Source organism: Erpetoichthys calabaricus, chromosome 13 (genome assembly GCF_900747795.2).
Source record: "Erpetoichthys calabaricus chromosome 13, fErpCal1.3, whole genome shotgun sequence".
In the NCBI taxonomy this organism is placed as follows: domain Eukaryota; kingdom Metazoa; phylum Chordata; class Cladistia; order Polypteriformes; family Polypteridae; genus Erpetoichthys; species Erpetoichthys calabaricus.
In genome coordinates this window covers 134,124,929-134,143,548 of record NC_041406.2, presented here as the reverse complement: position 1 = coordinate 134,143,548, position 18,620 = coordinate 134,124,929, and the positions used below count along the sequence as shown (strand labels likewise).

At 38.3% G+C, this 18,620-nt stretch overlaps 1 protein-coding gene across 1 annotated transcript in view; it reads right to left on the bottom strand.

The window, feature by feature from the left end:
- The window catches only part of col14a1a (collagen, type XIV, alpha 1a), a 504,124-nt gene that overhangs the window by 282,395 nt on the left and 203,109 nt on the right, over positions 1-18,620 (bottom strand). Inside the window, 3 exon segments of the mRNA XM_051935518.1 lie at positions 4,339-4,471; positions 10,487-10,626; positions 15,956-16,082. Of these exon segments, the coding sequence (XP_051791478.1) occupies positions 4,339-4,471; positions 10,487-10,626; positions 15,956-16,082 (400 nt within the window).

Here is an 18,620-nt window from a genome sequence, read left to right as displayed (position 1 = left end):
ACATAACGACCAATTTGCAATCACATGCAGTGTTTTTTTTTAGTGCAGTTAAGATTTGCATCTGGACCTTAATTTTCTTGTGCATTTCATGCATACTTCGTTTACTACAATTTCCATAAATTCCCATTTTGAATGCCCTCATCACTTTATACTTTTGATTTCATTGGATCACTGTTTAAAACTGCTACTTCAAACACACTCCTTAAGGTGTGGTTTTTCTTTCATCAGTAAGAGATTCCTGCTTCAAAGTCAAAGTCAAAGTGAACTTTATTGTCATCTCAACCATATACAAGTATACAGATAGATGAAATTGCGAAGCTCAGGGTCCACAGTGTAACAACATGACTTGCAATAAATAAATTAAAAATAGAATTAAAATTTAAAAATTAAAAGTTAAAACACAAACAAGACAAGACATTGTGCAAAGATAGGACAAAGAAGTAGCAGCAATATTGATGTGTAAGATATGTAATATAATAAATAATAAAATAATAGATCTAGATAATACAGAAATTATCAGTGTATGCTAATAGTTGTTTAAGACGTGTAAACAATGACAGGTCAGAATGTTTCACAGCAGAAGGATAACAAGAGTGTCAAAATACTTAAAGGTCAGTATGAGATTTTCAGTTCTTCTCTACATGCTCACTCATCTTTGCAGGACAGTGGCTCACATGTATAAAAGTTCTGTTTTTAGAGGTGGTTGAGGCCGTGTGGAAGGTCCCAGGGGGCAGCCTGGTGTTAAGGAGTCTAACAGCTTGGGGGTAAAAACTCTCCTGCATCCTGGCAGATCTGGCTTTGATGCTGCAGTATCTTCTCTTGGATGGCAGAAGTGTGATAAGTCCACGTGAGGGGTGTAAGGGGTCCTGCACAATGCTGCAGGCCTTGCGGACACTGCGTTTGTAAAATATGTCCTGTAGTGAAGGGAGAGGCACCCCAATAATGTTCTCTGCTGTCTTCATTATCCTTTGCAGGCACCTGCGGTCGGATATGTTGCAGTTGCCATACAAGACAGTGATGCAGCTGGTCAGAACACTCTCAATGGTGCCTCTGTAGAACATGGTGAGGATGGAAGGGGGAAGACTTGCTCGCTTCAGCCGCCTCAGGAAGTGTAGTCTCTGCTGGGCTTTCTTGATTAGTGATGAGGTGTTATGTGTCCACATACGTTCCTCAGTTATGTGCACACCGAGGAACTTGGTACTCCTAACAGTCTCTATATCTAAACCATTGATGCTGAGTGGGATGTGGGCAGGACGTGAATATCTGAAGTCCACGATTATCTCTTTTGTCTTGTCGACATTGAGAGATGGACTGTTGTCTTCACAGCATGTAGACAGCCGTTCCACCTCATCTCTGTATGCTGTTTTATCATCCCTGCTTATCAGTCCCAGCACCGTCGTATCATCCGCAAACTTGATGATGTGGTTGGTGTTGTGCGTGGCTGTACAGTCGTAAGTCAGCAGGGTGAACAGCAGTGGACTAAGCATGCAGCCCTGTGGTGCTCCAGTGCTCAGTGTGATGATGCTGGAAGTGTTGCAGCCCATCTGAACCGACTGGGTTCTCTCTGTCAAGAAGTCCAGGATCCAATTGCAGAGGGTGGTGTTCAGGCCCAACCTGCTCAATTTTACAACCAGCTTTGGTGGGATGATTGTGTTGAAGGCAGAGCTAAAGACTATGAATAGCATCCTGACATATGTGTCTTTTTTATCCAGATGTGTCAGGGATAGGTGAAGGGCAGAGCATATGGCATCCTCAGTTGACCTGTTTGAGCGGTATGCAAACTGAAGAGGGTCAAGGGAGGCAGGGAAATTAGTCATTATTTGTGACATGACTAACCTTTCGAAGCACTTCATTATGATTGGCGTGAGTGCAACTGGTCGGTAGTCATTCAGGCATGTCACTGATGACTTCTTCGGCACTGGTATGATAGTGGTCGACTTGAAGCATGCTGGGACTGACGACTAGCTCAGAGATGTGTTGAAGATGTCTGTGAGGACACCAACCAGTTGACTGGCACATTCTTTGAGCACACGACCAGGTATGTTGTCAGGTCCTGCAGCCTTGCGTGGATTGACTCTGGATAGAGTCCTCTTCACGTCAGTTATGGAGAGACAGAGTACCTGGTCAGTGGAGGAAGGTGTTGCTTTTCTTGCAGGCTCTTTGTTCAGCGCCTCAAACTGTGCGAAGAAGTTCAGCTCATCCGGAAGGGAGGCATCATCATCGCTGCTGTGTGGATTGGGCTTGTAGTTTGTAATTGTCTGAACGCCCTGCCACATACGACGTGTGTCTCTGGTGCTGCTGAATTGTTTGTTGATCCTCTGTGAGTCCTCCTCACGTCAGTTATGGAGAGACAGAGTGCCTGGTCAGTGGAGGGAGGTGTTGCTTTTTGCACAGGTTCTTTGTTCTGCGCCTCAAACCATGCGAAGAAGTTGTTCAGCTCACCCAGAAGGGAGGCATCACCATCGCTGCTGTGTGGATTGGGCTTGTAGTTTGTAATTGTCTGAACGCCCTGCCACATACGACGTGTGTCTCTGGTGCTGCTGAATTGTTTGCTGATCCTCTGCGTGTATGCCCACTTAGCTCTCCTTATAGCGCGAGATCACCCTGGTCACCCTGAGGGCGGCCTTGTCTCCAGATCTGAAGGCTGCATTTCTGATCTTGAGCAGCTTGTGCACTTCTCTCATCATCCAGGGCTTTTGGTTGGCTCTTGTGGTAACATCCTTGGTAACAGTAACATCCTCTATGCATTTGGAGATGTAGCCAGTCACAGAGTCTGTGTATTCCTCCAGATTGATGGAGTCACCATCCATAGCAGCCTCTCTGAAAATGTCCCAGTCTGTCAATTCGAAGCAGTCTTGGAGAGCTGAAACAGCACCAACCTGCCACAATCTGATGCTCTTGTGGGCTGGTTTAGTGGGCTTCAGCAGGGACTTGTATGCAGGGATCATAAAAACGCTGATATGATCTGAACAGCCGAGGTTGGGGTAGGGTAGGGCCTTGTAGGCGTCAGGAGCGCTCGTGTAAACATTGTCCAGACAGCTTCCCCCTCTAGTAGCAAAGTTCACATTCTGGGAGAATTTTGGGAGAAATGACTTCAAGTTGGCATGATTGAAGTCTCCAGCAATAATGAAAAATGCCTCGGGGTGCGTCGTTTGCAGTTTGCTGATGATCTCGTAGAGTTCCACTAGCGCCTGGTTAGCATTTGCGCTAGGCGGGAGGTAGACGGCAACCACCAGCACGCAACTGTCTTCCCTTGGCAGGTAGAAAGGCCGACACCTTACTGATAAAACCTCTATCAGCAGGGAGCAGTGTCGCGCAACTAAGGCAGCGTTCGTACACCACTCTCTGTTCACATAAACACACAGTCCACCCCCGCGCGTCTTACCGGACAAAGAGGCGTCTCTGTCCGCTCGGAAGATGGTCAGTCTGTCTAGCTGGATGGCTGAGTCTGCAATATTTTCCTGGAGCCATGTCTCAGTGAAAATAAAGATGCAACACGCTCTCATTTCCCACTGCTTGGCCCGCTGCAGCTTTATATAATCCAGCTTGTTGTCCAGCGATCGGACGTTCGCAAGCAGAATAGACGGTATAGCGGGTCTGGTTGGGTTAGTTTTTAGTCTTGTGCTTACACCGCCACGTTTACCTCGTTTCTGCTCCCGATCACTGCGCTTGCATTTTCGCCAGCTCAGCTTCTCAGGCTGCCGAAGTAAGCAAAGGCTGCGGAGCGTCTCTGTCACCTCAATGGATATTTCGGCGCAGTTTCTTCGGAAATCGAGCAGGATTTGCCACTCGGAAATGTATTTCTGTGTACTACTATCACTTAAATCTACTTTTTTACTTATACTAGTTGACAAAGACGAACAAAGATTAACACTAAACAACGCGGATTCTGGAGCTCTGTAAGCCGTAGCCTGCCTCCAATCTTCTCATAAACCTTCAAGAAACACATGAAAGAGCTTGGTGAGAGACTACTGAGATGCACACAAATGAGAATCTCACCGTTCGTTATTTAGAAACCGGCCCGTTATCTCTCACTTGCCCTGGATCTACCATTGGATCTTTCTTCAGAAAGCTGCAAGCCAAACATGACAGGCAGCAAGGCAGGAACCTTAACTACATACCCAAACCACCTTAACCATTACCTCTCAGACCAGGAAAGTAGTTCTACTGCAGCCCTCATGTATTGGTAAACTCCTCTCCCCGTTCTAGACAGTGAGCTCAAAAAAAACTTTATTTTGGCCAATTGTATTTATAGTCTTGATCTTTAAATCTCTTCCCAGAACTTTTATCATTACAAAATAAATAACAATGGAAAAAAAAAACTTAAGAGCATCTTACGTGTCATTCCAAGTGCAAATATGGCATCACTCTCACTTTCATCTTTATAAATGGCTGATAAAGAAACTTCATACTCAGTGAATGGCTCTAAATTATTGAGGATGACTGTGTCTATATTTCCATTTACTATAAGCTGTAAAAAAAAAAAAAAAAGGTTAAATTAGTTTGTAGTCTATTTTCATATTTTTTCAAAATTTGCACTTTTTTTCCTTCAGAAAATAAGATGCAACAATCTTATAGTAGACATGAGTGAAAGTTCTACGCATGGCTGCTATAGTTCTGTGATATCACTCTGGCCTCGCAAAGCATCACTTGGAAAAAATGCTCATCTACACCAGACACAGTGAATTTTCAGTAAAATATTCAGCGAACAAGGTTTCCAGCAAACACAGCATATTCGCGGAGAAAAACACTTTATAACATTTTGCTGAGCCATATTCATGGAGAGTATAATTTGCTATGAGAGGTGCTTCAGGAGTTGTCTTCATAATCAATAACTATATTTTAGAATTATCAGTAGGACAAAATAGTTTACACATGTTATCCTTGATATGCATCACAATATTTGAATACATTGCAGACCGTTGAGTCTTCATTATAACTGGATTACACAACAGAATCTATATACTATTAGTAAAAAGTCTGCTTAATTTTCAATCTGCACAATAATTGACTGTTACATTTTTATATTCTTTAATCATCATATATGTGCTTGTTTACTGTCAATGTGGATGGAAACTGTAATGGGTTCCTGATCTTGAAATTTGCTTTCTGAATATATACTATATAAATTACAATTTATGTGAATTTTGGGTCGCCATGGGCATACAGCACATTGGTGAGTCAAAGGTTTTTGAATGACTATCGTCCACACTAACAAACTAGCCCAACTATATATATCTGAATAGAATCTTATTAAAACAAAATTCAGCATACATTCCAGTTCCATCATCCAAAAATGTGTATCAATAACAACAATTTAGCACAATAGCCAAAACACATATAGAAATTTGTATCTTATAAACTCACCACGTACCTGTTATTTTACATTAAGTTCATTCAATCGAGTAATTTAAAGTATCAAAGACATTTACATTTAATTAAAACCACAACTGAATATAGTTAAAACTGAAACAAGACTTTTATAGATCAATTTGTTGATGGCATCTGAATGTGCACTTACTGTATCTAGGGTCATTTTTCTTTAGTAATGTTCCTCTTGCAGCAGAGTTACCACTAGATCATCCCTTAACAGAGGATTAACTATAGGAGACAACCAGGATTGTTGGACCTTCTCTATTTATGGATATAGTCCATTAACAAAATATTAATTTTGTGACGTTTTCCTGTGAACGGATCAGACACACCTTACTCTGTAAACTCCATTTTTTGAAATGAGTTGCATTTTTTGAAATGCAAATTGAAAGGGGTGTTCTTCGTTTATAATTTTTTAACTGAATGTGAGCTAGGTTCTTAACAAATGCTAAAAACAGGACAAACAAACAAAAACCTACTATATTGTTCTAAAGAAGCAGAATCAGAGTGAAAAAGGATCATGGACAAGAACATGTAGGAATTTAACCTTTATATAAACCTGATCCGCAGCCTATTTTTCGTCAATAATTCTGTCAATGTCATTTTGTGATAATTTTGCTCACTCCTGAATTCCACCTAGTCTAGTGTCATATGAAAAACCTTAACCACCTTAGTTGTTACATTTTTATCTCAACGGAATCCCTAACCCATGGAAGCTCACGTTAACATCAACTAATTCAGAATAGGTTAATTACATCATAACCTGCTGCTTTCAGTGTTTAAAAAAAATTACACCCATATGTAATCTGAGTTTTGAATTTTCATTTCTTTTAAACACCAGCTTCTTACATACCTTAACAAAAGCTCTTTGAAGATCAAACTAAGTAATACTGTATAAGTCACAATTTTTTCTTAAACACAAAATGTTTGTATACTGGTTAAACATAATCTGCCCATTTAAACTCCTGTTAACTGTTCATCTATACACCAGAATCTTTTACGTGTTCATCAGTTAGTGATTGCTTCAATTTATTTGTCAGCATTACAATTTAAACCAAAACTGAGGGTTGAGGTGATCATGAGATTGACTAATGTATGTGTGCGGCAACTTTTTTTTTTAATCAAAATGTATAATAATGGTAAACAGAAGCTACATTCACAGGCAAAGCTTCAATTTACCATTCAAACTATAACTACATTGCAACCTATTGTCACAAGAGGTTACGGAAAGAATGAGATGATGATGGATTTAAGGGGACAAAGTGAGTTTTTAGCACAAGGTTACTAGTCTCACCTCCTAAAACAGGATTTGAAGGTAGACAATTATAAATAACCTCAGAAACAGAGTGGTTGCTGCCTTTGGAATAAGAGGAACCAGTTAAGGCAATCTGGACGTGTAATTAGGATGCCACATTAACACCTACCCAAGGACATAAACTATGCCCAGTCCACTGGGAGAAGATGGAAGGGCAGACACAGGACACACTGAAAATAATACATCCCTGTTGACTGGCTTGGCAGCATCTGAGGTTTTACAAGAAATGCCTGTGAAAGTTGCTAGGGATGGGGTGGCCTGATCAGCCCAGCTCACTGTGTTGTCAATATGACCCCCATTAGAAAAAGACAAATGAAAACAATGATGATGACAATACATTTTAAAATAACTGTCACTTTTCCCCATGTGCAACTTCTTCTTCTTCTTTCGGCTGCTCCCGTTAGGGGTTGCCACAGCAGATCATCTTCTTCCATAAATGCATGTGCAACATTTTCTAAAAATACTAGCCCAGTTTTTTAAGTAGTTCTCAAGTAATATGCAACATTTCCAAAAATGTAATAAGAAGTAATGCAGTTTTTAATGGAGTATGTGTATTCTACTCAGGTACAAAACTTCTCCTCCCATATCCTAAATATGTGCATATTTAATTAAATAGCAAGAGAGAGTGTGTGTGTGGTGTGTATATGCATGCATGCGAGCATGTCCTGCAATGGACTGATTCTCCATGCTGAGGGAGTCCTGATGCTTTAGGCCCTGTGACCGTGAACTAGTGACACAAGCTAGAAGACTGATGTATCTGAATTGTGGCATAATATTGACTTTTCCCCTAATTGTTAACGGTAAATAACAAAATAAGAGTCGTCATCTAGAAAAGGCATTCTTATAGCAGAAATGTATCTGGAGCAATGCAACATATGCTGTTGTGTTTAGATTTTTAATCAGTTTTTTTTTTATTACAACTAATCTTTAATTGCATTCTGTGCAGACAAAGTAGCAAATCAACAGTAAATTCATAACCCTCCCAAGATAATGACGTGAAATTTATGAACACAGGAAAGTGAAAATGTTGTTTCTGTAAGACGTTTCTCCAAAGGTTTCAGCATTAAAACAACATTAGAGAAAGAACATAATGTCACAGTACAGTGTGGATTATAATATACTGTAGATTTAAAAAAAATACATTCTGAAGAATTTAGGTAAGGAACGGCAAGATTTCCACTACCTGAGCAATTACACTATGAACACAATAAGCATCCAAATGAAAGCATGAAATACAGACCAATAAAACTTATTTCCTTTTCACCTATTATTCCCAAAATATCATGATCAGAAGGTCTCCACAGTGCTACATTTAACCACAACGGTACAGTACAGTCCATAGGAATCTATGTGCCTACTTAAGACACAGGTAAAGCGGGGACCATACCTTACTGGTAATGTCTATGTTGAAAAGAATTACTACAGAAGCCATCCAGAAGGCCTGGAACTAAATATACAATTTATTCTATCAGAGGTGAAGGCACATACACTGGAAATAGACAATTTTGTGTTCCAGTACATAAATTCTTTACACAAAGATTATCCAAATATTTTACATAACGCTATATAACTACTCATTATGAAATTAAAGGAAGACTTTTAGAATCTAAGATGAATATGCTAGGGGTGCTGTTTTTCTCCTTAAAAAAGCTGGAGACAGAGTAATTGATGACCCTCTCTTTCTGAGAGGAGATCATTTAAGGTTATATGTGCAATTATTTGTAAACCTGCCTCTTTAATAAAGGGAAATAAACTATATTGAGCACAACAGTGTTTCACATAATACATAATGAAACTACTACCTGCAACAGAAATATATATTAAATTAATAAAAATAAAGCACTAGGCTAAAACATTTCAGCACATCAATTGTACAGAAACACTCTCAGTTTTACAGTGAATAAGTAAATTTGAAGAAAAAAATGTAAAAAATAAACACTTATTTTGGATACTTATTTTTTACTTTTCCATTCCTATTATCTTAGTTTAAATTCAGAATATGTTCAAGGTACACAACAGATCTGAAACTGGTGCTTACAGGAACAGAAGGAAAAATCTGACCTGTCACTCTGCAAGGGGAAAAAATGCCTATTCAAAACCTAACTTAATGTAACACACCTCAATCTAACAATTAATAATGTGACCACTGGGGGTTGCCACTGAGTTCCAGACTCCAGACACAACTGCACCTACACAGTGCAATTACATTTGATTTATTTATCACAATACCTTTCCAAAGGTTCTTTCCTCCCAAACAAAACAATTGGCACAATTCTTTTACTTCACTCCACACCTCCTAGCAAGCCTTTCCCACCAATTGAGGTGAGGCAGTCTCATATATGCCAGATCCAGAAGTACTTCCAGTGCCAACCAAGAAGCACTTCTGGGTGAAGGTGAACCTCAGTGAAGAGGGGAGAGTCATCTACCACCAGATCCTTCTGGAAGCACCCAGAAACCTCAACAGGTTTGCCCTTATGAAAGGTAAGTCCCATGCAGTCCTGCAGGAGTCCAAACAAGGGGCCATGCCAGAGGAGCACTGCCACCTATCATACTGGGGGATAAACTGCTCATAGCCAGCAGAGTCTCCCATTTCACTCTTTTATTTCTTTTTCCTGATTGGTAAAGGGAACAGGAACCATCCGGGCCAGGGTGCGCCCCCATCCAAGCTGACTTTTCATAATGACCTCCCAGGAATGAATGTACTCACACTACCAATTTGTTCTGGGCCCGAGCATGTTTGTCTGCATGTAACTCCCACCAAAGTCTAGTCCGTTTCACTAATGTGATTGTTCAGTGCCGGGTCAACCATACTATGCCCTGGCTCTCTTGAAGAATTGGGCCTGGGCATGGTTCAGTAGGATTCGGGAACAGTGTGACTGCTAAATGTGCCTGAGCATAGAATACAGACGTCAATGACGCAACAAGTCAGTTAACAAACATTTCTCATTTCATTTGATACCATTTGAGTTAAAAACAGGTTTTTATTATCACCTTACAGATCAATGCAAATTGTATTTGGCAAGAAAAGCTGCAAATTCCTCCCTTAACATTATTTGTCTATGTAAAAATCTTCTAGTGATTGTAGAATGATTAACAGCAAAATGCTGTGCTGCATACTAAATAAATCTGTAACAGTTTAGAGCATTATCCTGTCCTACACGACTCCAAAAAACCACAAAATAAGGAAAATCATTTTAATATGCATGCTGTCACTTTGTGTTCAGATCTTGTTTTGGCATTGCACAAAGTTGCATGGTGATGACAAAAGCATGTCTGGGCTCAGAACATTAAAGCACAGTGTGAGTGTAGGCCAGCGGGGGGAGTAGGGAGGGGGGACAATCACGCTCAGGCACAGTACAGAACAAACATGCTTATTGTTAGAAACCCCTTAGAAACCTACCTCTGGCCCAATTGGGACACTATTCTATCCATTATATCTTTCCCAAGAAGTATCAATGTGAATAAAAAAATTACTTTGACTGTTCTAATTATTTAATTGTATTAGTGATAATTGTGATTAATAAATTAGTAAACATTTAATTTAACCAGAAGGATCTACAGAACTTTTGATAATACACAATAAAATAAAAGAAAATACGTCTATTTGAAAAAAAAAATAGCTGCTCTCATTCTACTGTAGAAATATATCTTATAAGGTTGCTCTGAAAAGATCTGGTAACAAGAAAATTATGCAAAACAAAATGATTAACCAGCATGAAAAAAATATTTTTCTCAGAATTAAATGCTCTTCAAACAACTTAAATCTGGAAATCTCTGTTTACCTTTACTATTACTTACTTCCTTTGTATCACTACTAGCTGAAGGCATCCAAACTAACTTGTATAGGACAATATCAGGACCTGCATTTTGCCATCTGACTCTAAAACTGCTCGTGGTTTCTTCGCTGATTCTCAGGTTCTGTGGAGTGGGAACTTGTACTGCATAGGACAAAGCAAAAAATTCAAAGGAACATAAGTTAGGAAAAAAACAACAACAATATCTGCTCAAATAATGTCTGCTCAACCACCAAAGTAGACATCTGTTTTATGTTTTTGTAGATGAGCACTGTTGCTAATGCAAGTCCTTACAATTAGTGTCATGATTTGTGAGACAGATGTCTGTAATACTAAAGCTGTCTGAGAAGTATCAAGTTTCCATGTAATTGTATTAAATAATGTCAATTCAGGTTCAAAATAATTACTGAGGCAGAAATCTTACTGGTCATGATTATTTTTATTATATGAAAGGTCCTGTCACTAGTAATAAGCAAAATGATTCACACAAAATTGAATTCACAGTGAAACGTAAGAAAAAAAAATCTGTAAAACAAATGGCATTTCCCCACAAGTGAAATTCATGGCATTAGTACATATATTGTATTTTCATCTCATCTGCAATCTTCTTCTTATCGTTCAAAAGTATGGCAAATTTTATTTAGGTGTACAGTGTGGAAAGGAGGAGGGACTGCAGCTAGAGTACACTTATCTGCAAGCAATTCAGAGTTACTTCTCTGCTGCTAAACTCCATTGGCTTGGGTATGTGACTGCTGGCGATTCTCCGTGATGATCCTGGCTTGGATCTGCTTATGGAGTTGAGAAAACTAAGCACAGATGCCGAGGCAGAACTGGTGGCATGAATGCACAGGCACAAAGTGTTCAATACAGTATGAGAGCACATGGTATCATTAAAAAGTTACCATGGAAAATAGGGATGCAAGTGAAAGGGCAGCAGAAGGAGAGCAGGCATGCAATTCAAATTTTAGGGGCAATTTCACAAAACTATATGAGAAAAGCTCTGCTTTTTTTCTCATTACTACTAGTAACTAGTTCTGTGGAACTCACTTTTGACTTTGGATAGTTATAATGACACTGAACACTCATCATTCCTCACTATTCTTATAAACGATCTGGATAGGAATTGTTAAATGTTTTGGATAGGAATATGAAACATCAAGCCGACATTGCAGATGATATCAAGTTAAGTGGATTGGTAGATAATCTTGAATCCGACGAGTCATTACATAGGGACTTGGAGAGAATACAGGCTTGGGCAGATTGGTGGCAGATGAAATTTAATGTAAGTAAATGTGAAGTATTACACATAGGAAGTAAAAATGTTGGGCTTGAGTACACAATAGAAGGTCTGAACACCAAGTACATCTTATGAGAAGAACTTAGGAGTTGTAGTGGACTCATCACTATCGACTGCCAGACAGTGTTCAGAAGACAATAAGAAGGCCAACAGAATGTTAGGTTATATAGAATGATGTGTACAGTACAAATCCAAGGAGCTTATGGTCAAGCTTTACTATACAGGTCTGATGTTATCTGGAGTAGTGTGTCAGTTTTGGTCTCCAGACTACAAAAAGTACATAGCAGTACTAGAAAAAGTCAAGAGAAGAGTGACTTATGAGAAACGTTTACAAGAATTGGGCCTTTTAAGTTTATGGAAAAAGAGATTAAGAGGAGACATGATTGAAGTGTTCAAAATTATAAAGGGAATTAGCACAGTATATTAAAGACTGTTACTTTAAAAGGGTTAGATCTGTTCTAATGTGCTGTTGCAATTTACAGCTATTATTCCTACATACCAGTCTAAAATTGACACTGCTATGCCTTTCTGTGTTGCAACTGACTTCATTATGTTACATTAACATTACTTAGAATGGTTTACCTATTTATATTGATGCCAGTATTTTCCAAGCTCTTTCAATTGTTCGTCAATATTTCTTTCTTGATATTTAAAAAAAATAAAAAGAAAGACACATAGACTCGTTACTGCAATTTTTAATCTCATTATGGAGTTCAGAACAGGTCTGTACATGCTTTCAGAGCAAAATAATGTTTACAGTCAGATGAGGTGTAGTCATTGAAGTTATATTGTCATGCATGTGTTAGAGAAAATGAAAAGATAATGAGATTAATTGCTGTTTAATAGTGTCCTACACAGTCCCAGTGAATGAATGGAGGCTTTGCGTTAATTTTCTGGCTGTAATAAGCACATTCATACCTTTTCTAACCAGCATATACAGTTTGGAATTGTGGGCAGGACCTCACCAGCATCCACAGTTACACATATAGGACTGTGGGATGTTGGAGAGCTGGCAGTGCAAGCAATAGTTGTAGCACAAAAAAATTGAGGCAAAAACAAAGTGTCTATTAGTTTTTTCTAACTAAGTAATGGTATGAGCTTCACTAATTGATAATACCAAAATAAAATGTATTTAGTATTTCAAAGCTTCGAAGGACAAGGCATATCTGCCTGTTAATATGACATGTACTGTGTTAAGAGAAACACATAATCGCAGAGATATGCAACTACCAGGAAAGCCCCCAGGAGTATGTGAAATTAAAATATTAATTGAGCTCAAAGAAGACAACACACAATCTAATGCATTTCTGGATACATTACAGACACCACAAATAGATGCTTTAAGTGCTGAGGAACTGGATAAACCTCTAACGCTAACAGAATTACTAGATGCTATAAAGTCACTTCAAAGCGAGAAATCAGCAGGCCCCTATGGTTACCCCCATACAATTTTATAAGAAATTCTCCACTCAGCTAGCTCCCTTCTTATTGGCAACATTTACAGAAGCTAGAGACAACCAAATACTACCTCAAACATTTCGTCAAGCATTAATCACCGTCTTTCCTAAACAAAATAAGGACTTGTTACAATGTGCATTATACAGACCAATTTCACTCCTGAATTATGATGTTAAGATACTCTCAAAAATTCTAGCTAGAAGGATGGAGAAAGTGCTGCCCTCGATAATATCACAGGATCAAATTGGATTTATTAAAGGCCGACATCTATCTTCCAATCTCCAACGCTTGTTTAATGTTATATATTCAACAGCAAAATCAAACACCCCAGAGATATTACTATCATTAGACACAGAAAAAGCATTTGATATAATTGAATGGAACTACCTTTTCACTGCATTGGAGAAATTTGGGTTTGGCCTGAATATTTGTGCATGGATCAAACTATTGTATACCAATCCAGAAGCTTCAGTTTGTATTAATAACATTTGCTCAGACTACTTTAAGCTAGAACGTGGTACCAGACAAGGATGTCCCTTGTCGCCACTGCTGTTTGCAATCGGCATTAAACCACTGGCGGTTCACTGCCGAAATTCTTATCAGATAAAGGGGATTGTCAGAGAAGGACTGGAACAGAAAATTTCTCTATATGCAGATGATATGGTTTTATATATATCAGACCCAGAAAACACTGTCCCTGCAGTTTTAACAGCACTAACAGAATTTCAAAAGATATCTGGTCTTAAAATTAATCTGAATAAAAGTATACTCTTTCCAGTGAATTCACAAGCATATAATATTAGATTGGACACCCTACCTTTTACCATAGCAGATCAGTTTAAATACCTAGGGGTAAATATCACAAGTAAACATAAAGCTCTTTATCAACAAAATTTTGCCGTCTGTATGGAAAAAATTAGGCAAGACTTGCATAGATGGTCAACCCTTCATCTCACTCTAGCCGGAAGAATTAACATTATTAAGATGAATATCCTTCCTAAACTTCTTTTCTTATTTCAAAACATTCCAATATATATCAATAAATCATTTTTTAAACAGTTAGATTCAACAATAACCTCATTCATTTGGAACTCAAAACACCCACATATCTGAAGAGCGACCCTACAAAGACCTCAGGCAGAAGGTGGCATGGCTTTACCTAATTTTCAGTTTTGTTACTGGGCAGCAAACATACAAGCCATAAAAACCTGGACACACATAAATGAACATACACAGGCCTGGTCCGCAATAGAAGTAAAATCCTGTAGTACTTCTTTATACTCCCTGCTCTGCTCTCCAATAAATGCAAGTTATCGCAAATATACTAATAACCCAATTGTGCTTTACTCACTCAGAATATGGAACCAACTTAGAAAGCATTTTAAGATGGAAAATCTTTTATCTGTGGCACCTCTGCAAGAGAACCACCTCTTTCAACCCTCGCAAACATATCCAGTTTTTAATACCTGGAAAAGTTTTGGGATTAAAATGCTCAGAGATCTTTATATAGACAACATATTTGCATCTTTTGAACAATTACGTTCAAAATTCAACCTCCCAGCTACACATTTCTTTCACTATCTTCAAATTAGAAATTTTGTTAAACAGAAATTGCCCGATTTCCCCCACCTCACACCCTCCACAATGCTGGAAAAAATACTGCTCAATTTCGAGGAATTAAACACCATTTCCGCATTATATGAAATCCTATTAGAGTCCCTACCTTTCAAAGATCCAAGAGGACATTGGGAAGAAGATCTCTTAATCAATATATCAGAAAAGGAGTGGAAGGTAGCAAAGCACAGAATTCACTCGAGCTCCATATGCGCAAAGCATAGAATTATTCAACTAAAAATTATATATCGAGCCCATCTGTCTCACTTAAAACTGTCCAAAATGTTTCCAGGGCAAGATCCAACCTGCGAACGCTGCAACCAAGCTCCTGCCTCACTGGGTCACATGTTCTGGGCCTGCACCAAACTAACATCATTTTGGACCAGACAGCCTTGGTATCACAATTCCTCCTAATCCATTAACAGCTGTGTTCGATGTTCTTCCAGACGAACTTGAAGTGGAGAAGGACAAGCAAACGGTGATTGCATTCACTACACTTTTGACACGCAGACTTATTCTGTTAAATTGGAAGAATCCTAACTCTCCTTTGATAAGTCAGTGGGAAACCGATGTTTTATATTATTTGAAATTGGAAAAAATCAAATTCTCAGTTAGATGATCTGTACAAATTTTTTTCAAAACCTGGCAGGATCTAATCAATATTATTTTAGAATAAGAGAAATAACTATTACTGCATTTAATTCCCTTCTCCATCTCTTATTTACCCATACATTTATTTCTCCCTTTCTTCTATTTATTGTTGCCTTATTAAAAAGACCTAAGCAATTCTCCTTTGGCTTAGCTCTCCTTCTCAGGGGTGGGGTTTGATTTGTCTTCAATTTTGTTTGGTTATAAATTGATCTATTTGTATGGAATGATTACAATAAAAATTAATAAATAAAATATAAAAATATATATATATATTTCTTTCTTGCTAGTACTTGCACTTTAATTTGGGTTACATTCTAAGAAAGCATTGTAATCGTGCTTACTCTGTGTATGCTGTCAATAGAGCAATGTAAAAATATGAGCAAATGATTAGTTGATTAATTGCTGACAGGTATAAATACAATCCAAAAAGTATGTACTTTATATTTAACTTACATGTAGTAAATGCTCCAGTAAGTGGTTCTGATTGTCCTTCGTCATAGATTGAGAAGATAGCAACTGTGTACTCAGTGAGGGAAGACAAGTTTTTCAGGAACTCTGTTGTCACTTGGCCAACTTCAACCTGAACAGAAAATGCAAATTGCACAAAACGTATGTGTACATATAAGTTTACCACTTAAAAAGGACATTTAGATATAATAAGCTTCTCACAGAGAATCAGTATTAAAAACTCCACAGGACTTACCAATTACATCTCCAGGTCAGTGATACAAAATGCAAAAAATATGTACTGTATCTAAGGAAATGTGATATTCTTATATCTAGATTTTTGTGGTATAATTTGATTTTCAAGTGCCAACTAAAACCATCTCTATGACCTAATTCAAGATTAGCACTTCTTGTCTTATTTTGGGATAGTTTTAAGAAGTTGCATGGAACATGTTTGTAAAACATGTTATATTCCCAAATTCCATTTAAAATCACAGTTCAGACATAAAGTTTTAAATAGCCTAAACTACCGGTCAGTTTTTCCAGTTTTTCTTCAAATTTAATCCATTGAAATGCAATGAATGAACTAAAAAGGTGAAAAAGTAAGCAGCAAACTGACAGTGGTTTCAATTTAAAGTTTAGGTCAGCAAAAACTGAAAAAATAGAAAATTTCAGAATATTACAAATGTGCCTTTTTCAGGGAACAACTAATAGGTTACAGCCTACAGTTCTGCTGAAATTAAAGTAAATTAGCATTGCAAGTTGAAGCAAACAATTTGTACACGTTTCCCAACTTCTGTTGATTACTTAAAAACACTGGCTATCTTAAAGTAGAGTTGCAACAGACTGTGTTACTACACCCTCTGAAGTAATACTTGGGAAATATTACACCGTAGAGAGTTGTAAATTCTAGAGATAATGGCAAGAAAACAGCAATTAACAAATGAAATGACAAACATTACGACCCTTAGATGTGTAGCCCTTTCATTTAGAGAAATTGCAAAAATCATTGAAGAGTCAGTGAGTACGGTGTCCAACACAATCCAAAGGCAACTGGGAACTGGAAACAAACAGAAACATTGTAAAAAAAAATTCTTTCTTCAGACTTTCCTCGTACTGTTTTTTTGCTGTTTTTGTTTTGGGTGGTTTTCAGTGATACCTTTTGCTTATTGCTCGTCAACATTTGAAAAACATCCATTGGAATTGAACTCATTGTCACCTTCCTATAGAAACAGTAGACACTAAAAAACAATAACAGTTTATATTAGAAAAAAAAACAGCTCTCGATTGCAGCAAAAAGAAAAAAGACATTACCAGTGAATTCGGAATTTCACCATTGACACTGTCAACTTTCTTGAAAGGCCGAGCAAAAAAAGAAGAAAAATCTCAGGATGCACATGTATGCGAACTGCTGCATTTGAAGACGCCGAAAAAGCAGTGTTTATGTGGTTCAGTGATGCTCATTCAAGAAACATTCCTATTAATGTGGCACTCATTCAAGAAAATGTGAGGTTTCTAAACTCTCTTGGGACCTACCCCAACTGGACAACACACAGAAGAGCGCCCCGAAGTCCGATCACCACGTCTATGGAAGACTGTTTATATGTTGCCAGGGCAACAGCAGGCTCACAGCTCTGATGCGGCTCAGCACTGAAGCATTCAGAAAAGATCTCGATGGGTGATGCAAGAAACATTGTAAATGCAGGGATCAGTATTACTTGGCCACTAACCTGGTCACAACCCTGTCTGACTGCTGTGTCTGTTTATAGGAGAGTGGCAGATCCGCTACAATAAATAACCATGCTGTTCCTATTTCAAGCTGAATAAAGCTGGTTTTGCTAAAGTACTGAGACTCTGCCTCTTGTTTTGGGGTGTAAGACAGGGACTTACAGCATGTCCACAATCTTTTAGGATTCGCTTCTGTGGCACTTCACTGCAGCGCTGTGAGCCTGCTGCTTCCCTGCCCCAGCAACAGACAAACAACCTTTCACTGACACGGCAATCGTGCTTCGGGACGCACTTCAGCGTGATGTTTCCGTTGGGTTGGGGGTCCCAAAAGAGTTCAGAAACCTCACAATATGAAGAAGAAGTAAAGAATGATTCAGCTTCTGATTGATAACTGTGCTGCCCACAACATGCTTCCGCATTTGGATAATGTTCGCATTGAATTCCTCCTACCCAATTGCAGAGCAGTACTTCAGCCACTGGATTTGGGCATCATTCGCACCCTGAAAGTGTATTATCGCAAGGAAATTCTCATCAGCATAACTTGTAGACAGGAGAAGATTAAAATTAACGCAAAAGAAGCTATTGAAATGATTGCAAATGCCTGGACGCAAGTTAATGAAAACACTATAGCAACAAATACAGACTCTCATTACAACGAAATTTTCATTACACCTAAATATTTTTTAGGTCCCTGGCAGTTCGTTGTAACTGAATTTTACCTGTATAGATCAAGATCTTAGATAGAAAGTCTGAATCTGAGTCATTACTGCTAAATTGCTGAAGAATGTAATTTTTAACTTTGCGTTTTATTCTTGTGCATAAATAAATACACTAAACTCTTAATATTTATTTAGCCTAGATTCTTATATCTTTCTGGTTTCATAGGTTCCGGTGATGGTGTATGTCACCTTAGGAGTTTTACTGAAAGGCTAAGCTAAGTTAA